Source organism: Nannospalax galili, unplaced genomic scaffold (assembly GCF_000622305.1).
Source record: "Nannospalax galili isolate Female #2095 unplaced genomic scaffold, S.galili_v1.0 scaffold1138, whole genome shotgun sequence".
In the NCBI taxonomy this organism is placed as follows: domain Eukaryota; kingdom Metazoa; phylum Chordata; class Mammalia; order Rodentia; family Spalacidae; genus Nannospalax; species Nannospalax galili.
This window is the reverse complement of record NW_008342297.1, coordinates 1,635,633-1,658,216: the sequence shown is the minus strand read 5'-3', so window position 1 is coordinate 1,658,216 and position 22,584 is coordinate 1,635,633. Positions and strand designations below refer to the sequence as shown.

Below are 22,584 nucleotides of genomic sequence, written 5' to 3'. Positions count from 1 at the left end.
ACCCATTCTCAACTTAAGAGGTCAAGAGTCTTCTTGATATGCCAAATCACATAAATGCAAAAGACAGCTACAGAGTCTTCAGAGGTCAGGGCTGGGAGAAATTTAAATATTTTCAAAAGGTTTCATCAACAAACACTCTCCTTTTATTCCTAAAAGTCACACATATATATTCCTATCAGAGGGTAAAAGAGAAGCCAAATGTTGGGTTTTCTTATAGGAGGTGATAGCAAAAGGGGCTAGGAAGTCATTACTCATTTTTCTCTAATAAAGGCATTCTATGCAGATAAGATTTAACACTCAAAGAACTAAAGTAACTCTTAAAAAATTCTAGTTAGTTAAAACTGTCATTCCGAAAATCATCAACCTCCACCTCAAAAAAAAGAGGAAGATTTTAGTTGCTCTGCTTTTTTTATAGTTTCCAATTACAATAATTTGAGATCTTTTAGAACAGATTTTCTTCCAATTTCTAGTCTAGTGATGGCTGGCAGCTGCAGCATACACTTTGCCAAGCCTGACCCTACCCTAGTCCCTAAGGAGCAGCTACTGTGTTAGCCACAAAGAATTGCTGCAGTTGACCTCACGATGAGCTTCTCAGAGAAATAAAGGGATGATTGGTAAATAAAATGGGAGCAACTCCACTGTGACTCATCACCATAAATCGTTGCCTTCTGCAACTTATAAAGCAGTGATCTTATGGACCTCCTGCAACAAAGAGAACTAACTGTATGGAGGTCACCCTAACCCATTCTCGTGTACCAAAACATCAGCAATGAAACACCTCCTTGACAAGTAGCTGTAACCATCCTTTGGAAGCTCAGAAATTAAGTAACAGGACGATGGTACTGTGATCTTCCTGTCCCAAAGAACCAAGGAAAGCAGGGATGAAGGGAACCTCAGGCAACCTCTACCTACTCCATCATTATCCAACTCTTCTTTGATTCATTCAGAAGCCTCTATCTATAGCCAAATCTCTTATTTTATAGATACTAAACTTAGGAACTGCTCAATATTAAAATTTGAATCATCCCTGTTAACTAGTTTTTAAGGCCAAAGAACTCAGCTCTTTATTTGAATGCCAGAAGACCTGCCTACCCCTTAGAAAGGGTATTAGAATGCCAAAAATTGAGGGGGGCAGGAATGGGAGTGAATGGTGAGCACCCCTGAAGAAGTACAGGAAAACCTAAATCCTTAGGGAAGACAATCTAAGAATGCAATGGTGACCAGAGTCTCCTCTGTTGATGGAATAGCTCCCTTTGGACCAGGAATAAATTCCATAGTGGGATACAGGGTGCCTTCCATAGTAAGACACAGGAACAATTACAGAGCTTCTTGGACTAATATAATCCAGAACAGAAACAAAACAACAACAAAGCTGGTCCATTTCTCTTTATCTTAACCCCAAACAGGATAAAAAGCTATCTCAATGCTATCATTTATCTTAATTTGGCTTTATTCTCAGTTTTTACGTCTACCAAGAACTCCAAGAGACTAGCAGGGTAGGTATAAGTGACTCATCCTACACATTTTGGATGTGTCGTGTGAAAATTAAAATCTCCTTTCTATCAAGAATAAGTAGAAGTTATAACGAATTCAAGTCAAATTCCCTCAAAAAATATTCTTTTTCACCTAGTGATGAGGCCTTACCCTCCTAGCTTAGGTGGCTATTCTGACATACCAAATGGCATCATATTAAGTTCGTCAACATTTTTAAATATGACTAAACCTGAATAATTTAATTATATCTTTTCTCTCCAAAAATCTTACCATTTTGAAGCTGTGACAAACATTAGATGTCCATTCTTTATATTACAAATAAGGAAACCTTTCCGTTTCCTATTGTCAGAACAGAGGCTACACTTTGTTTCATGCCCAGTCCGATCTTTGGTCTCCAGCTTGAGAATGTTACAGGCAAGAATTCAGGCCCTGGCTCTGACATCTGTGGACACTTCTGGAGTTCATGTAAGCTCATTCTTGACATGGACATGAACTACACTTACTCAGAAATTCACACTGATGGTCATAGGAGATTGTCTACGTGTGAGTTACTGCCTCTACCATTGACATCTTCAGTTCCTTTCTATGCCTCTGAAAACTGAAACTGATCAAAAGATCCCCCAAAATAAGAATGCAGGATTATTCCAATGTCCAAACTTAGACTGTTTATAATCACCTGCAACCAAACCTTGTAGCCAACACTTACTTACCAAGAGATGATTTAGTATTTTTTATCTTTCTGGGCTAATATGACTACTACTCCATTTGAGGCTAGATAAAAGAATGAGGCATGGGAAAAAGCAAATTCTAATTATATCCTATCTGTCTAAAAATTTCCAAATAGGACATGACAAGAACACAATTTCAAGGAGGAAAACAACTATACTTTAATTCACAAGAATCTAGCCAGGCTCCATATCCCTCCTCATCAAGCAAGGAATTCTAAAAGCCAAATGAATGCCCTTCCCTGAAATTATTGGCCTCAAAGTCCCCAGATAGTATCCCTATACTTGATGGAAGATAAAGGGCAGTATTGCTAAGAGGTTGGATACCGCTTACACATGTGGGATAAGAGGGCCATATTTGGGAGTGCAAGAGCTCTCACTGAATGTAAAGGAAGCACAGGGAACAGGGAATCAGGCTTGAGAAAGGAAAGGGGAGGAACAAAAGCAGACACCCTTCACATTTCGGCCTAAAGCTCTTAAGGATTCTGAATTCTAGATATGAACAAACATGAATACATGAAGGAATATTTATCAAGAAGTATAATTTATTTGTCATAAAGTATATTTTGTTTAACAGGTTGTTAGTTTGATTTAAAACTTTTATTATTTGTTTCTATTTTTTATTGTGTTTATATGGGTTTGTCTGTATAGAGTTATATGTATGCAACTGTAGTGCCTTGGAATGTTGGATCCCCTAGAGCTGGAGTTATAAGCAGTAGTGAGTCACCTGATGTGGGTACTAAAACCAAACTCAGGTCCTCTGCAAAAGCAGCACATGCTCTTAACCACTGAGCCATCATTAGGCCCTGATTGATAACTTTTTAATATTTGATACCTGTGTTATATGTGTGTCTCTTCTGTAGCTTTGTTAGGTGTTGACACAGCCAAGGGGAGATTTAACCAAGGGGAGGCACTCAAGAAAAAGAAAAATCTATCAGTAAAATGTTCAAAATGCTGCAGCTACCTTTATTTCAGCCAATGAGGACAGACAGCAATGTACAGAGGAGATGAAATACTTGAAATTTACTCAGTTCAAAGATGCCTCTTGCAATGAACTTACTCCATTGAGTAAGGATTCTCATGCTTAAAGATCACTGTTTTTCACACACAGAGCTCCTGATTTCATTGAGCCCCTCTAACCGGTATGCTACCCAAGAAAGTCGTTCTTTCTAATGTGGAAAAAACACTGATTATGCCAGACCTACTGAGAGATGGCTTATCTGTGTCCAACATGGCACCACTGTTATTTTTGGACAAATGTTCAGATTAGCTCACGCAGTAGATTGAAAGTAGATAGCATATTTGTTTAGGAAAGATTAACTTAAATCAGTGGAAAAAAACATAAATCCTTTTAGCTATAAACCAAGGGCATCCAATTACATGAACTGGCAGGTAGGCTGCCTGGGTCCAGCTGCTTTCTGCAACCTTGAAACAAATCCCATCCCTCTCATTCAGCATGTGATTTTAAGACTGACAGAAGGGATGGTGAACCAAAGACAAATTTCATTTATTTAAATTTGTTATTTAAAGAAACAAATCTTTGCCTATCCTCAATTTTGTTTTACTACTTTGCTTTTTAGTTAAAGTATATGGTTTCAATTTCAGAGCACATCTAAAATTTTCAATGTGACATTAAGTTTATTATAAAATTATTGAACTTACCGGGGAAGGAATGAAGGCTTCATGAAACTTCTTTGGATTAATTCTCAATACACCCTTTAAGATAAAAAATAAAATCTATGAAAATCTGACTAGCTGTATATTTATGATTTTTCCATATATATGTTATTTGTCAATAAAAAGTTCTTAAGCAACTTGATCCAGAAAACAAGTTAGATAATTCAGAACTATTCATTAAATTCATGAAACCTGACAGAGGTTAATGTGCGAAACATTAGGTTTATCAAAAACTGAAGGCTCAGACTGACACCCTGATGTGACAGACACAGGCAGAAACAAGAGCACTTAGCACAGAGTAGGAAAGTGACAGCTATGGGGTTCGAGGTGTCCCTATATGCTGGTCTTCAAATTGAAACCTTGACTTTAAGAATAATGCTATCTGGACATTATCTTTCACTACATTAACAGTCCTTTTTTGCTCTCTCAGTTCTAAGACCTTTGCAGAATGGCTTGTTTCTGTGACTATTTTTCAAGTTGATTTCTACTAGATTCTTGGCCTCAAGGAACTGGATGTATGTTTTACTCTGGCCCCCTGCAGAGCTGAATGAGTCAATAATTCAAAATGGTCCATAACCAGCTCTTAATGCAAACAGGAATGCTGGCTCCAACAGCCAGGCCACCCTGTTTACCTTCAACTTCATATTATTCCAGCACCAAGTGAGGGTCTACCTCTATTTATGCACAGGGGTACAGGTGGGGCCAGTCTTCAATAGGAGTTCAGTGTTATAGGTCTTTTCAGAAAGCCATAACCCTCTCCAAGCTCCAGCTGCACACACAGGCCACTAGAACACACTGATGGAAGAGGCTATTTTCCTAACAACCGTACTCAAAGAATAACTTGAGAAAGTGTTTTAAATAACATTCTCCACTAGAATGAATGACTCAAAAACACAAAATCCACAAGATAGGTGAGGGTATAAAATTCAATGGAAAATAATTTCTTTCTTTCACTCGTGTACCATGCTTAAATCACAAATTTTCATACCACAGTATACATCCCAAAATACCTTCCCAACATACCAATTACATGGCTACAGATGCTCATTCAGTCCTTAACTATTCAAGTACTGACTATGGCCAAGGCCTGAAGCAGACTATGTGGGGCACTGAGTGATAACTAAGTTTGATCCTTGTGAAGGGAGATGCATGGAATGCTGTACGTGACTATAGCGTACTTCCAAGTGTACCACCAAGGCTCCGGAGATGGTACCTGGTCCAAATGGAAGAGCAGGATGTAAAGGTAAGCCAGAAGGGAAGATACTCACTCTTCACCATGCTGCTATGACTACACTTAGGGCTACAGGAGATGTGGCTGGCCAAGTTCCCCCACACTTTCTTGGTTTGAAAGTAAAGCAAATTCAATTCTAGAACAGCTGTTTCTTCCTGGGGGAGAGGGAAAAAACTTATAATATCTCCTAGATATTCACACAGTCAACAAATATTTCCTGAAAACTAACTTGACAGGCACCACATTAGACGACGAGGCTACAATTGGGAATAACAGGGCCTAGGGAAGAGAAGGTGCATCAATGAAATTAAACTCACTACCACTGCAGTTCTAATCATTTCATTCTGATTCCAAACTCCCTTTTCTAGCCTTTTTAAAAATTCCTATTCTTTTACCATCCCCCTTTCAGTTCAGGGAAGGGTAGCCTCGTGCTTTGAGTATGCCTTTAATTACAGAGCACTAAGAGAAGCCAAGGTTGTAGGCTCAAGGGAAAGAGACATGTTGTTCAAGCCTGCATCTAGGCTTAACTTAAAAAGAAAAGATATTAAAAGGACCTGAAAGCTTTTATTTTTGATTCTCTATCCCAAACACACCAAGAGATGAGAGTAACAGAAGGGTCGAAGCCTTGTTTCAGGAAAGTATTTGTGGGTGTTTTGGGTTTGGTTTTTTTTTTTCCCTTGGTCTTTTTTATAGACTGACTGAATTACTAGTTTTTAACTGAGGAGGCAGAGGCACAGAAATGTAATGACTTGCTCAAGGTCACACAGTAAGCCCTTAGGATCGTCCCCTACCCAGGGCCCTTGGCATGGTCCTTTTGGGTTTGGTTTTTTTTTTTTTCCCTTGGTCTTTTTTTGAGACAGGGTCTCCCTGTAGCTGCCGGTGGCCTAGAACTCCCTATGTAGACCAGGCTGGCCTTGAACTCACAGAGATCTGCCTGTCTCTGCCTCCCAAGTGCTGGGATTAAAGGTGTGGGTCACCACACCCACCCAACATAGCATTTGTCAGTTTCACTCAAGTATAAATGGACCTCAAAATCAGACCCTGAGAGTACAGATCACATGCAGAAACAGAAATCTCCAAAAGGGTCCCATATCAGACCAGAATTGTTCCTACAGTCTGACAAAAGCAGCTAGCAATAAAACCTGTCAAGAAATGGTCCATCCGCTCAAAGAGCCATCCTGCAGAGGCTCTCTTAACCAAAGAAGGCCAAAGCTGCATTTCCATACCTTCCTAACCAACCCTTAACCTCAGCTAATCACCTATCCTTCATCTTCCTAAAACTTCTCCTAGGCCTGGAACTTGACCAGTTAAGATCCTGTATCTCCCATCCCTGCTCTGAATGTTTCTGTGATTTCTTGCTGGATCAGAACTTGAGGTTCTGCCCTAATGGCATTAGTTCCTTTGTGTGCTCTCAAAGACAGTGGTCATCTCTCAGAAACCATGCATCTCAAGGATGGTGAAGACTGTCTCCTCGTTTCCCCAGCGTAGATTTAAAATTACTCTTTTCCTTTTGCTTCTCAAAAGCCCCACACCCTTTCAAGTTCATGTCATTAGTTCCTGCTATACTTGGTACAGTTACGTTCTAACTTTCTGATCCTAGAACTAATTCATCTGTTTTGACTCACAACTTACTTCTTTCCCCTCTACCCCAACTCCTATAAACATGTGGCACTTCATATCCATATCAATGACCAAACAACACTAGCCTGACACTCAAGCTACCTTCACCTCCACTCACCCTGTGGCTACATTTGTACTATGTCCACTGCCTATACCCTGTCATCACATTACATCTAAACACAAAGTCAAACATCACTCTCTGATTATAATCTTCTGAACTTGTAACTCACTTACTATGGAAACTTCAATAATTCTTCAGTCTAAGACCTCCAAGCCACAGCCCATAAACCCAACTCTCCAGTGAATTTGCCATTCACTGTCCTCCAACTACAGTTACTCCCTTCCTTGGCCACCTGGTAGCTATGGCCTGTCATTGTTTCCTACCTTCATAAACCCTCAGCCTTGGGTCCTTTCTTCCTCTTACATACAACCAACAAGGCCTGCCTCTGAACTGACCCCAACTATCTGCATTCTCCCTGTCTATACACAGGGACAAAATTGGCAATGCAGAAAAATACCACACAAATGGTCTAATTAGTCTAACTTAGCAATCACAAATACATTTTAGTTGGCTTAAGTCTGAAAATACTTAAAACTAAGGAATTTCACACATAAAAATATGCATTTCCAGATTTTCTTGAGAAAAGTCCTAAGATCTAGCAGCTGTGGACATCTATCTGCACATAGCAGCAACTACCTCAGTTGAATTACAGATGTTCCTCTGACACTAACAGAAACAATCTCAAATACCACTTACAAAAGTAGAATATAGGCATTGCACTTTAGGAGCTTTATATCTATGAACTAATTTAACTCCCACAAGAACTGTGATATAGATATTACCTTCTTCATTTTTCATAGATGGAGAAACTAGAGTACTGAAAAGATACATGAATGTCCCTGTCATAAAACGTTCAAGCCCAGGAAATTCAGAAGGAATTCGGGCTCTTTATTGCCTCCTTGCTGTAGTCACTTACCAGTGCTCTTCACTCACTGATGCGTCCCCAAAATCAGTACCACATTTCTAATTCTGTCTTCCCGACCTTGACCAACAGCAACATTATCCACTCAACTGTTCCACTCAGACCAAGGAATCACCCTGAATTCCTCCCTTTGCCTCACTGTCCATATCCAACCTGTCAGCACACTATGTCAGCTCTAGTTCACAGCCATCCACTTCTCTCCTCATGCCTCTACTTTTCATGTTCCGTATTTCCTTATCTAGTGGTCTCCCAGCTTCCATTCTACTCATCTCACAATAACCAAAGAGACATTTTTAAGACGTCAAATAGACTGTTCTTCCTGCTTAATGCACTCCAGTTACTTCCCACTGTTCCCTGAATAAAATCCAAGTTTCTAGCACAGTCAACACTATACGACTTGGCCACTAACTCTCCCTTTGTTCACTTATGTCTCAAAAGGCTTCTTTCCTGGTCCTCAAAAACATCAAATCTTCTTCTGCTTGCTGTTCTTCCAAAACTTGGTCTCTCTGCCAATATGCTTTTCCTATGGCTGAATGTGGATGGCTCATTCTTGCCCTTCAGAACTCAGCTAAGAGATAACCTTAGAGGCCTTCCCCAACCATCTGTGAAGTGATTCCCTTTACCTAGACTCTCTCATCTTTCCCAATGAGCAATTATCACAGCCTGTAATTTCTTTAACTGTTGCCTACCCCTCCACTGACTGTCCTATAGCACTCACTCAGATATGCTTGACATTTACTAGACTTTCAAGAAATATCTCCAGTTCATTAATTACCTAATGCCTGCAAAGTTGAAGTTCTACCATTGTCCCTGGTATCACTACTCTGAATATCACCTCTCCCTTCTGAATGACTGAGCATTCCAACAAAATGTTATCTCTATTTTTTCTTCTTTAATTCACACCCAAATATTCTCCAGCTGCCTTCAATCTTAACAAAGGGTGAAATTCCTAGAAATGAGACCATCATGTCCTCTGTCTTCCTAGACTAGGATTCTTTTCAGAGGTCCAATAACAACTTCTCACCAATATTCTATTCCATAAGAAGCTCTGACGTCATGCTTTAGGCAGCTCTGGGGGCTCAGGCTGGCCTTCCATTAGTCAATCGATGCATGATCTGGGTTCTGAAAAAGCCAATTCTACCATCTCCTGGTTCATGCTGCTTTGGTCATTCCCTTAAAGAAGAGTCCTTTCCAGGCATGCTATTAGACTGTCATCTCTCAGCACCTTCCATGACAATCACCCAATACCACATGTACGGAGAGAGTAATGATACACTGATGTGAGAACTTGATTATTAAGAAAACTTCAGTCAGGCGTGGTGGCTCATGCTTATAGTCCCAGCACTTGGGAGGCAGAGGTAGGCAGACCTCTGTGAGTTCAAGGCCAGCCTGGTCTACATAGTGAGTTCCAGGACAGCTTGAGCTACAGGGAGACCCAGGCTCAAAGAAGACAAAAGAAAAAAGAAAACTTCAAAACTACATGCACACAGTCATGCACTGCCGCTGTTCATTTCCAAACACAGGAAAGAAATTTCTTTGGTCATTGTGGCTCCTCTTTCCTATTCAGGTCAAACTATGAAATGCCAAATTATTGTCAAGGCATGAACTAATATATTATTCTACCATTTTTTAAGTCCCTATTATCTCTCAATAAAAGATCTTTGTCTTGATGGGGAAAAGAAAAAGGAGGTTATGACATACATCTAAATACAAAAGGTGACAACGTTTCTAAGCATATCTGATACTCTTCATTTTCTACAGTGGCATTAACATGTCCTTTCTTGTCTAGCTTTTTACCGAACCAGACAGAATACACACAAAGCTATATTCAAAAGCAGATGGACTCTGTTCCTGTGTTCTGAAAATCTTATTTACAGAATTGTATATTTCACATAGTGACCTCATATCTGGAACCCATTCCTCATCCCATCTGCAGAGAACAACTGTTCTCTTATGGGGGAGGCCCCCTCTGGCTGTAGAGGCTTATGATGTCACAGGCCAGGAGGAATCACTTAGAAACTCCTGGGAATGTGAGCTGTTATATTGATCAGATTTTTGTTTTGTTTAAATGTCAGTAAAAAGTCACTACAAACACAAAAATTAAAAGAAAGCAAAAATAATTATTACGGCAGAACACTGTTCTCATCCTATCTCATAAATAATTCTGTAACCAAAATACTATTTTCTCTCAAGTCATAACAAATGGCATTCACTTTTCTTCAAAAAGTAGTATCTTGACCTTTATTAGGCTAGTAAAGAAATACTTATTCAGCCTAAGTTTATTAAGCACCATCCAAGTTCCAAGAACAAGGCTAACCTGTAGAACAAAGCATGACCATGCCAGCAAGGAAATGAACAGTCTATTTAGGGAGAATAAAAGCCAAAAATATGGTAATATGTTTAACATGTAAACAATAAAGCTGGCTTTAGGAAGACAGTAACACCCAACTCCAGCTTGGAGAAGTGGACATTTACAAATCAACTGACAGAGTAAGTACAACTGCAACACAGTGGGAAGAAGCGACTCAAATACAAGGACAAGGGCAAACTCCTGGAAGAGCCTAGTGCACAGTTTTGTTTTATTTTTGTTTATATTTTAGGGTTGTTTTTTGTTTGTTTGGTTGGTTTGGTTTGGTTTTGTTGAGACAGACTCACCATAGAACTTGCTATGTAGACTAGGCTGCCCTCAAATTCACAGAGATCTGCCTGCCTCTGCCTCCCAAGTGCTGAGATTACAGATATGAGCTACCATAGCTAGTAAGCAGAGTTTTTAAAGGAAAAGTACGGAAATCCAAGATAATCAGAACAGAGTGCATTCCTACAGGGGAGTGGCAGGAGATTCAGTCTCACACAGGAAACCAGGAGGGCCAAGACACTAGCAGGTAAAATAGAGTCCAGTATATGGGCCAAGCAATGAAAAGCAAGCAAATATATCAATGAAGGACCAAGTGTTCAAATGCATTTCCACTCTCTTAAGAGAGGCCTTGTCAAAGAAATTAAGACACAAAAGGCCAATGGTATTCCTAAATCAGAAAGTCCAAATCATTGTTAAAAACCAGTGATGTATTTAAGAGTTTACATAGACCACAGGTAAATATAGAAGGGTGATAAAACTGCAGAGAAGATGATAAAACTGCAGAGAAGATGATAACATCTGTTATTTATTTTGATGAATCTTCAGCCGAAAACACAAATGAATCTGGACTTTCAAAATGTTCATGTAGAGGCCAATGGTCAATGTCAGGTATCTTTCTCAATCATTCTCCACCTTACTTTTTGAGTCTTTCATTAAACCTGGAGCTAGACTGCTGGCCAGCAGGCCCCAGGGACCCTCTTTTCTCTGCCTCTTCAGCACTGGGATTACAGACACATGCCACTCTTCTCAGGTCCTTGTGCTTGCCATGCAAGCATCTATCAACTGAGCCATCCCCTGAGGCCTCAGTCAACATTATTATGAAACCAGGACATGGAAATATTTCTATACTAATCCAAGAATTGAAACACTCTTAATTCAAAGAATGCATGGCCCTGCTTCCCTCTCCAGCCTTCTTACCTACAGCTACCTTAGCTGTCATGCCCAAGGGAAACCTAAGCTGTCTTACTCCAATATTGTTTCACAAGTTCCCATCTTCATTCTTCCCCTGCTTCTCCTTCACACTTTCCCATACATGCTATCTCTCACCCAGCAGGCCCAAACTAGCCATCTTTCAATGCCACCACAGGTCACCTCCACACAGCTCTCTGACATTCTCACGTGCTCTCTTGCTATCCTTCATCTGAGCCACCTGCCATTTTACCCCATAGATCATCAATCCACATAACTGGCATAGCATTCTCCTAGCCATAAAGGTTCCTGACTCAAAAGGGGATGCTCAATGAATGTTTGCTCAGCCAAGTCAAAGAACTAGCCTGTAACATATTCTGCATAAAGACTCAACAAATGTCTGTTGCTATTTACTGTTTCCTTTACACCTTTACTCACTTTTTCTCAATCATTGAGCTTCCATGTGCTTCTACTCAGTGTTCCATATAGCCAAATCCTACTTCCCACTTCTATCTTGGTAGCTCACATTGGTCACTCCATTTGCAAAGTGCTCTGTCTTTATTTACACAAACTGCACCAATTCAGGCCTGGCTCACATAGATCTCTCCCAATAAAGGATTCCTAGATAACACTGACAATAAGCAATAAAAGGTCCCTCTTCTCACATCTCAGAGCACTATGCCTCTGAGAGTCTAGTGGTGCTTATCACTTGGAATAAACTACAAGTCTAAGAAGCACAAGCCCTGCACCAGTTAAGTCAAAGAAAATAGCACAAAACAAGAAGCAGTTCAGCAAACAAGAGACTGCTGCAGTTCTACATATTCAGGGGATAAATACCCTATAGGTTTTAAATACCTGGATAAGCGTTCCTCTCTTCAAGCCTTCTGAAACCTCCTCCTTGGATATGTAGGTTTCAAATATGCTCTTTTTCTTCCCTCGCATAGACTTGTTCTTTGACTTTTTGTCACCTGGTGAGGCACCAACACCATGTGGGCCAACCACAGAGGACACACCTAGAAACATGAGGTAACAATCAGCCCTTTCCTCAGTTAAACATCTGTGTATTTTTCTACCTGGGGTTAGTGTGTCTTTATTATTTTCATTGTTGCTGTTGTTATTTACAAAGGCCAGCAACAGAATGATGATTTCAAACAGTCATAAAAATGAAATAATGAATAAGGAAGCATAAATAAACTACACACAGATAAGACCTGAGTTCTAAGTGAGTACTACGATATGCACAGAACAATGTTTTGCTATTTACAGACACAACCTTTTAGAAATAAGAAGTACTAAAAGACTGTCACATTTCTGGAGAAAAGTAAATGGCTGAACTCAATATAACAATAAACTAAGACAATAAGAAACCACACCTAATTCCAGAATAAATAACACAGGAGAATATTTAACAGTTCACAAAAAGAAGTATAGTCTTCCTCAGTCCTAAGAACCACCCTCCACCTCCACATCCCGTCCATTTATATTTCAAGTCTCCAGCTGCTAGGGCAGAGTCCATTGCTACCTCTGGGAGTCCCTGTGGGCCGAAGGTTCAGCCTGCAGTCAGGATGGTTCATTACTGGTCCCAAGGTAGCCTCTTCACTCCAGATCCAGGGACCCGCCACTACTCAGGTCAGAGTTCTTTCTGCCTTGAGCAGCTCAGTTGTCACGAGCTGAAATCAAAAAGGAATTGATGACTAGAGAACAGTTAACCTGTTGCCTCCTCTATCCCTTTGGTACTTAGACGCACTCAGATGGCAAAGGCAATGTGGTGGTCTCTTAGGTCCTGGTGTCATGTTCTCCTGGGTACTCAAATAAATACTGTGCTACATTTCTTTCCAAGGCCTTCACCCTCACAGGTACACTATACTGCTCCTTTGGAGCACTGTAACTAAAAATCTATGCTAATGGGGCAATGAAGTGGAAAATAAGAAACGAGGAAGTTCTATATAGCTTGTGAGATGCACAAAAATAGGAGGAAATGAGGTTTTAAAAGATGGCAAAAAGGGCCAGGAGTGGTGGCACCTACCCTTATCCCAGCACTTGAGAGGCAGAGGCAGAGACAGGTGGATCTCAGTGAGTTCAAGGCCAGCCTGGCCTATGTGGTGAATTCCAGGTCAGCTGGGGCTACAAGGAGATCCTGTCTCAGAAAAAAAAAAAAAAAAAAATGGCAAAAATTTCAGATTCTAAAAGTTGTATGGAATAGGTGCTGAATGAGGGTTCAAGTTGTGGATTCACTAAGTTTAACCTTAGACAAGTTATACCTCTATGAAATCAAATAAGTGGAATCATTAGAATTCATCAACAAAACCCAAGTTATTACCACCTAATGTCTCAAACCAGGCAAAGAACCTCAGATGGTTCACAAGCTTTCAAAATACAATGGCAATAGTGTATTAGAAGTCTATTCCCTCATTCTTACCAGCCATCACCTCTAGTTAAGTGTCTAATCAGAAGCTCAGGCAGCTGATTCTGAGAAAGACAGGAACAGCTGCCTGGGTCAGAAGGCTGCAATGCGTGGCTCTACAGTTGGGCTCTGGCTACCACCTAGATAATGAACATGCCACCACAACTTCTGCTTTCTCATCTCTACTGGCCACCAGCTCAGGAGGTAAGTCTATACTTGCAAACTTCCAAAATCCTGATGGTCAACCTACTTTCCCGTAAAATGGATCAAGCTGTCATTTTTAACTGTATCTTCCATTTCCTAATGATCAACGTTTTCTTTAAACTGAAATTATTACTAATTCAGAGTAGAGAAGCAATGAAGGCCACTTAGTGATATATGAAGTAATTCAGATATAAACACAAATGTAAGGAGTAAACAAAAGAAATAGCCTCACAGAAACAGAAAGGGGACAGGAAAACAGGAGGTGTCTAGGCTGTCTGAGAGTTAATCCAGAAATAACCCATTCTCTCATTAACTCAATAAATACATCTGCAAGGCAAAAAACTGAGCATATGAAGTTTTAGGAAAAAAGTCATTAGGTTTAAAAAGTCATACTGGCAAACAATGCATACTGGGAACTGACAGCACCATGGCTTTTCAAAATATGGATAACTATACATGGGAGGGGAAAGTAAGACCAGGTCAGGAAATCTGAGGGAACTTTGGGAAAGTTTTTAAGAAAGAACTAAGATATTAAGATGTGAACGAAGCATATTCTGGCAAAAAAGAAACAAAAACACAATGTAAACAGAAAAACACAGGCACATTCTCACAACATTAATTCCATTTGGGCAGGAAATCAAAACAAGTTAGAAGGTATAGAAAAACAGCTGAGAGTTTCAAAGGCACAAGGGAGTTTATGGAGCATGAATGGGCAACAGAGAACAACAGACCAGGGAGTTGTTTAAGGCAAAACCGTCTTAGCACTGAACTCAGGACTGAACAGAACAGAGACCAGTAGCTACACCTTAGAGGAGAACCAGAGACAGGACAAAATGAAGCATATAGAAACTGGGTAGTTACCAGTTAGGGGGCTGGGAGGCAGGGCTGTGTCCCTGTGTTAGAGAAGATGAATTCTACTTGAGGTACTACATATGCCCATGTAGAATAATCCAACAAATACTAGGAAAATGGAACATCATATATAGGGAGTTACTGCCCAGCCATTACACAGATGACAACCAAATGCTCAAGAATGGATGAGATTTCAAAGAAAGCACTCACTGAAACAGAGAAGGCCTGAAATAGGGACAATCACTTTTCCATGAGACACCCGTACAAACAGATAAAAAGCAACGGATAAGTACTAAGCATTCCTCTTCTGGCAAAAATCAGAGTTAGGGCAAAGAGGAGGCTGGGAGTGGTGGTGCATACCTTTAATCCCTACCCTTGGGAGGTAGAGGCAGGCAGATTGCTGTGAATTCAAGGCCACCCTGGTCTCCATAGCGAGGTCTAGGCCAGCCGGGGCTACAGGGAGACCCAGTCTCAAAAAGATGAACTGGTGTGGTGGTGCACACCTTTAATCCCAGCACCCAGGAGGCAGAGGCAAGTGGATCTCTGTGAGATGGAGGCCAGCCTGGTATACATAGCTGGTTCTAGGCCAGCTAGTGATATAGGGAGACCCTGCTCAAAAAGACAAAAAAAAAATACAAAATATAACAAAAGTCAATAAAGACATAGGAAAAGAACCAATAGGAGTGAGGTATTAAGAAAACAAAGAGAAGCTGGGCATGGTGACACTTGCCTTTAATACCAGTACTCTGGAGGCAGAGACAGCCAGAGCTCTGTGAGTTTGAGGCCAGCCTGGTCTCCATAGGGAATCCAGGCCAGCTGTGGCCACAGGAAGACCATGTATAGAAAAAAAGAAAAGAAAGAGAAAGAGAGAGGGAGAAAAGAAAGAGCGAGAAAGAGAGAAAGAGAGAGAAAGAAAGAGAGAGAGAAAGAAAGAAAGAAAGAAAGAAAGAAAGAAAGAAAGAAAGAAAGAAGGAAAGGGAGGAAGGAAGGAAGGAAGGAAAGAAAGAAAGAAAGAAAGAAAGAAAGAAAGAAAGAAAGAAAGAAAGAAAGAAAGGTGCCGACCTCCATCTGTAGCAACTGTGATCTCAGCAAATCGCCAGAAGTTCTGGCCTCCCTCTGGCATAGTGGCTGAGAACCCAGGAGACTGCCTGAGAGTTCCCAGATCCTGCCTCCACCATGGTGGTGAGCTTCCCCTAATTGTACCATACCCATCCCCCTACCTGGGATTTTCTGCGTCCCCTCCCAAGGCCCCAGGGCAGGCCAGGCTTTGATAGGCTAAGGCTGAAATCCTAGCAGCCTGAGGGGGGTGGGCTCCAACTGTCCATCACTACAGCAGCTGTGATCTCAGCAGACCTCAGTGCCAGGTTAAGGCCTCCCACAGAAATAGGGGCTGAGAACACAACAGACCAACTGACAGTCCCCAAATTCCCTTTAGGGAATTTCCCAAATTTTCTCTGAGTTCCAGCTAAAAGGGGTCCAAACCTTAGAAGACAGGAACCTGACTTGGGCTTCTATGGATACGTCTGAATAGCTGATCTGAAGCCATCAGTTCCCTCCAAAATAAAAACTGAGAGAACCTGAAATTTGTACCAACCAGCATTAGATAACCAATAAGGAAAGGACCAAGGCACCCCAATAATACAAACAGAAACGTACTTCAACTTAATTCTCATATCAGAATCATAAACAACAAAAGAGATTCACATGCCAAAATCACAACAAAAGAATAAAAAAAATAGAAAGCCAAAATCTATGTTCCCACCAAACTCCACCAATCCTGTAGAAGAGTTCTACAAGGACAACCCCCTAGAGATAACCCAGGACACTGAATTTAAAAGAACAATCATAAACATGATCAAGGAAGTTAACGAATTTAAAGAGCACACAAACAAACAAATCAAAGAGCTAAGAGAAGATAGGGATAAACTTCTGAATGAATTCACAAAAGAGAAACATTAAAGAAAACTCAGAAATGAAGAAGGAAGTGCAAAACTTAATAAGCCAACTTGAAACAAAAGGGGAAAGCCTCACGGCTAGAATGAATGAAATGGCAAACAGAATATCAACACAGGAGGAGAAAGTTGAAGAATTGGACAACTCAAACAAAGATTATGGAAAATTTTAAAAAACACAGTAATGGAATGTGCAAGAAATGTGGGACACCATGAAAAGACCAAATAGGAACAGAGGAAGGAGAAAAATTTCAGGTTAATGGTATTGACCAGATCTTAAACAGGATTGTAGAAGAGAATTTCCCAAAATTAAGGAAAGACATCCCGAAACAAATAAAAGAAGCACATAGACCACGAAATAGATAGGATCAGAAAAGAAACTTGCCGTGACAAATCATAGTAAAAACATTAAGTGTACAGAACCAAAGAGAGAATACTGAAAGCAGAAATAAGAAACAAATCACATACAAAGGAAAGCCCATCAGAATTATGGCTGTCTTATCAATACAAACTATGAAAGCCAAAAGAGCCTGGACCAAGGTATTTTCAGGTCTACATAACAATAGATGTCAGCCCAGAATAATTTACCCAGAAAACTGTCTATTATAGTAGAGGGGGAAATAAAATTCTTCCATGACACAAATAGCCTGAAAGAATACATGTCCACAAAACCAGCCATTCAAAGAATACCTGAAGCAATACAGAGAACAGAGAGAGAGAAACAACTATACCCCGGGGCAATGAAAGGAAATAAATAAAGGTATAATTGAAGAAACACAAAATTAGAGAACACAAATATCAATCAATGGCAAACCAATACAAACATTTCAATAATAACCTTAAATATCAATGGACTGAACTCCCCAGTCAAGACACAGGCTAAATGAGTGGATTAAGAAACAAAGTCCACCACGGGCATTGCACAACATGGGTGCACTTACCTACATGCAGGCAATACACACATACACATGAAATAAAAATAAATAAAATATTTTTTTAAAAAAAGAAACAAAGTCCAAAAACCCATCTTTTTGTTGTCTGCAAGAAACTAATCTCACTTTCAAGGACAGACAATATCTCAAAGTGAAAGGATGGAACAAAATATACCAAGCAAATGGCACTAAGAAACAAGCAGGTGTTGCAATTCTAATATCTGACAAAATTGACTTCAAAGTAAAACTTAATCAGAAGAGATAAGGAGGGTCACTTCATTCTGATCAAAGAAACAGTTAACCAAGAAGATATTACAATCCTTAACATATATGTGCCAAACTCTAGTGCACGCAAATCATAAAAACAACACTATAGGACTTTAAAACACAGATTAACCCCAACTCAGTAATAGTAGGGAACTTCAATACCCCACTGTCTCCATTAGACAGGTCAGCTGGACAAAGAATAAACAGACAGCCATCTGAATTAAATGACACCATACATCAAATGGACCTAACAGACATCTTTCAAATATTCCACCCAAGCACCAAAGAATACACTTTCTACTCAGCACTCCATGAAACTTTTCAAAAATTGACCACATACTGGGCGACAAAACAAACCTCAACAAATACAAAAAAAACTGAAATAATTCCATGCATTCTATCGGACCCCAAAGCAATAAAGCTCAAAAATCAACACTGAACAAAGCCCTAGTCACTACAGGAACTCCTGGCAATTAAACAACTGATTCTTAAACAATGAGTGGGTCAAAGGAGAAATTAAGAAAGAAATAAAAGAATTCTTGGAATTCAATGAAAAGGACAATAAACACAACACAACCTCTGGGACACTTTAAAAACAGTCCTAAGAGGGAAGTTTATAGCTCTAAATGCCTACATTAAAAAATTACAAACAGCCCAAATAAATGACCTAACACTGCAACTCAAGACGCTGGAAAGGCAAGAACAAATGAAAACCAAACCCAGCAGAAGAGAAGAAATAACAAAAATCAGAGCAGAAATTAATGAAATAGAAACAAAGAAAACAATACAAAGAATCAATGAATCTAAGAGCTGGTTCTTTGAAAAGCTAAACAAGATTGACAAACCCTTAGGCCAGATACCCAAAAGAAAGAGCAAATCCCAATCAACAAAATCAAAGATGAAAGGGGAAACATCACAACAGACACCCAAGGATCCAGACCATTACAAGGGATTACTACTTAATCCATTACTACTTAATCCATTACTACTTAAATATTTCAAAAATTTCAATACTACTTAAATATATATATATATATATATTTGGTCTTTTTGAGACAGAGTCTCCCTGTAGCCCCAGCTGTCCTGGAGCTCACTATGGAGACCAGGCTGGCCTTGAACTCACAGAGATGGCCTGACTCTGCCTCCCAAGTGCTGGGATTAAAGGTGTGCGCCACCATGCCCAGCTTATAAGGGAATATTTTTAAAACCTATATGCTACTAAATTTGAAAATCTAAAATAAATGTATGGGTATCTAAAATCACAGAAACCACCAAAGTTAAACCAAGAAGAGATCAAAAGTTTAAACAGAGCCATAACATATAAGGAAATCAAAACAATAACACAAAGCCTCCCAACTAACAAAAGTCCAGGGCCAGATGGATTTACAGAAAAATTCTACCAGACACTTAAAAAAGACTTAAATTATACTTCTTAAATATTTCAAATATTTCAAAAATTTCAATACTACTTAAATTATTCAAAAAGGACAGAAACAGAGGAAGAATTCCCAAATTCCTTCTATGAAGTCAGCATCACTCTAATATGCAAACCAAGTAAAGACACAACCAAAAAAGAAAACTATAGACCTATATCCTTAATGAACATAGATGTAAAAATTCTCAACAAAATACTTGCAAACTGCATACAGACACACAACAAAAAGATCAATCTCCATGATCAAGTAAGCTTTATCACAGAGATGCAGAGATGGTTCAATATACGCGTCAGTAAATGTCATTAATCATATAAATGGACTCAAAGACAAGAACTACATCATCATCTTAATACATGCAGAAAAGGCTTTTGACAAAATTCAGCATGTATTTATGTTCAAAGTCCTAGAGGGAATTGGACTGGGGGGAATATACCTCAACATAATCAAAGCCATATATAACAAACCCACAGCCAATATCATTCTAAATGGAGAAAAATTGGATGCTTTCCACTAAAATCAGGAACCAGACAAGGCTGTCCACTATCTCCACTCCTTTTTAACATAGTGCTACTTCTCTTCAACATAGTTCTTGAAACTCTTGCTAGGGCAATAAGACAGAAGAAGGAAATTAAAGGAATACTAATTGGAAAAGAAGAGGACAAACTTAAAATTTTTGCAGATGATATGATACTATACATAAGAGATCCCAAAAGTTCCACCAGAAAACTCCTAGAACTGATTAACACTTTCAATATAGTGGCAGGTTGTAAAAATCAACCTACAAAAATCACTAGCCTTTCTATATACCAATAAGACATAATTTGTGAAAGAATACAAGGAAATGCTCCCATTCACAATTGCTGCAAAATAAATTAATTAATTAATATTTTGGAATAAATCTGACGAAAGACACCAAAGATCTCTACAACAAAAATTTTAAATCATTAAAGAGATTGAGGAAGACCCCAGGAGATGGAAGGACCTCCCATGCTCATGGATTGGAAGAATTAATATTGTGAAAATGACCATCCTACCAAAAGCAATATATAGATTCAATGCAATCCCAATCAAAATCCCCATGACATACTTCATGGAATTAGAAAAAAATCCTTAAATTCATTTGGAAGGTGTGATTATAGTTTGCTGGCACAATGGTCAGAGGATACTTCCAGTTGACCCTCTTCCCCTTCCTCTAGCTCTTACATTCTTTCCACTACCCTCTTTTGCAAAACTCCCTGAGCCTTGGAGTGGGTAATAGGTGTGGGATGATCTTTCTCCCATTATGGCATGGCACTGAACTTTCAGGTCTCTGCATCATCTGTTTTCCATGGGCTGTTGGCCCATTTCAGTAGGATTCCATCTATTATAAAAACACAAACAGCAAAAAGGAAGAACATCTAAACAGTACCTGCTATAATAACTTAATCTACAGGCGAAAGAACAATTGCTTCAACAGTACTCTAGCAGGTGCATCACATCCATCTAACAAAACAAACAAAGTTCCCTACTGGGTTCTATACCCTACCCTGCCACATGGGGCTGGCCTGATCTACAGTATCAAACGTGTGTTTCACCTCTCAGAGCGGGCATAATATCCACTTGAAAATTTGCTGGTTGTACATACACTTGATGTGCCAATATTGCACCAGCTAGAATATCCTGTCTGGTATGTTGATAGTACAGCACATGGGGTCCATTGTTGAGGCAAATTATAGGGCACAGTTCTCCCCCAGCCACCTGTGTGTCACCTTCTAGCACTATGAAAGCCACCCATCCAGGGGCAGGGGGTTTCCAGCTTAGTCCAAGCTTGAGTCCTCCTTCTCCCATGCTCATATCATGCAGTGTCTTCAGTAGAAGACCCCAGAGAGCCAAAACAACCCTGAGCACAAAGAGCAACCCTGGGGGGATTATTATACCAGATCTCAAAGTATACTACAGAGCTATAGTCATAAGAACAGCATGGTACTGGCACAAAAATAGACACATAGATCAAGGGAACATCACTGAAGACCCAAATCTGAGTACATGCAATTTCAGGCACCTGATATTTGAAAAAGGTGCCAAGAACACACACTGGAGAAAAGACAGCATCTTCAACAAATGGTGTTGGCAAATCTGGATCTCCACCTATAGAAGAATGAAACTAGAGCCTTATCTTTCACCTTACACAAAACTCAACTCCAAATGGATCAAAGACCTCAATGTGAAACTGGAAACCCCAAAACTATTAGAAGAAAACATTGGCAGTAACTTACAAGATACAGGTGTAGGAAAGGGTTTTCTAAGGATTTTCTAAGGTGTAGGAAAGGGTTTTCTAAGGGTTTTGTAAATCGGACAGAAGTTGCTGAGGAATTAAGGTCAGCAATAAACAAGTGGGACCTCATTAAACTAAAAGGCACTATAAGGCTTCTGTACAGCAAAAGAAAAAAGTGAAGAGAAAACCTACAAGAATGGGAAAAAAATCACCAGTGACACATCTGACAGAGGTTTAACATCCAGAATATGCATAAAGAACTCAAAAAACAAAGAAGAATGCAAATGACCCAATTAAAAGATGGGCTAAAGATCTAAACAGAGAGTTCTCAAAGGAAGAAATAAACATAGCTAAGAAACATCTCAGAAAGTGTTCAACATCCTTAGTAATTAGGGAAATGCAAATTAAAACCATCCTAAGGTATCACCTTACCCCAACTGGACTGGATAGGATCAAGACAACAAATGATAACAAAAGCTGTTGAGGATGTGGAGAAAGGGGAACGTTCATTCACTGCTGCTGGGATTGCACACTCATGAAACCCCTATGGAAAACACTGTGAAGAACTCTTAAAAAACTAAAAATGAACCTACCGTATGACCCAGTTATGCTACTCCTTGGCATATACCCAAAGGACTCATCCTACTCTAGAGACACTTATATAACCATGTTTAAAGCTGTTGAGGATGTGGAGAAAGGGGAACGTTCATTCACTGCTGCTGGGATTGCACACTCATGAAACCCCTATGGAAAACACTGTGAAGAACTCTTAAAAAACTAAAAATGAACCTACCGTATGACCCAGTTATGCTACTCCTTGGCATATACCCAAAGGACTCATCCTACTCTAGAGACACTTATATAACCATGTTTATTGCTGCTCTTTACACAATAGCTACGTCTTTTTACATGAGTGCTGGCACTCCAAACTCGGGTCCTCTGTTTATACAACAAGCCCTCTATAAACTGAGACATTTCCCCATTTTTTCCCCCACCCCATTTTGTAAGT

General features: G+C 39.7%; 1 protein-coding gene across 5 annotated transcripts in view; it reads right to left on the bottom strand.

Moving 5' to 3' along the window:
- Dis3l2 (DIS3 like 3'-5' exoribonuclease 2) overlaps positions 1-22,584 on the bottom strand; it is a 506,284-nt gene that overhangs the window by 416,963 nt on the left and 66,737 nt on the right. For all 5 annotated transcript variants that reach the window (XR_003850358.1, XM_029565942.1, XM_008838082.3 and 2 more), the window contains exons 2-4: positions 12,797-12,944; positions 12,130-12,287; positions 3,882-3,935 (exon numbers count right to left, since the gene is read on the bottom strand). Coding sequence is in view for 4 of the 5 variants with exons in the window: in XM_029565942.1 (XP_029421802.1) it covers positions 3,882-3,935; positions 12,130-12,287; positions 12,797-12,848 (264 nt within the window). In the remaining variant the exon portion in view is untranslated. The remainder of the gene's footprint in view (positions 1-3,881; positions 3,936-12,129; positions 12,288-12,796; positions 12,945-22,584) is intronic.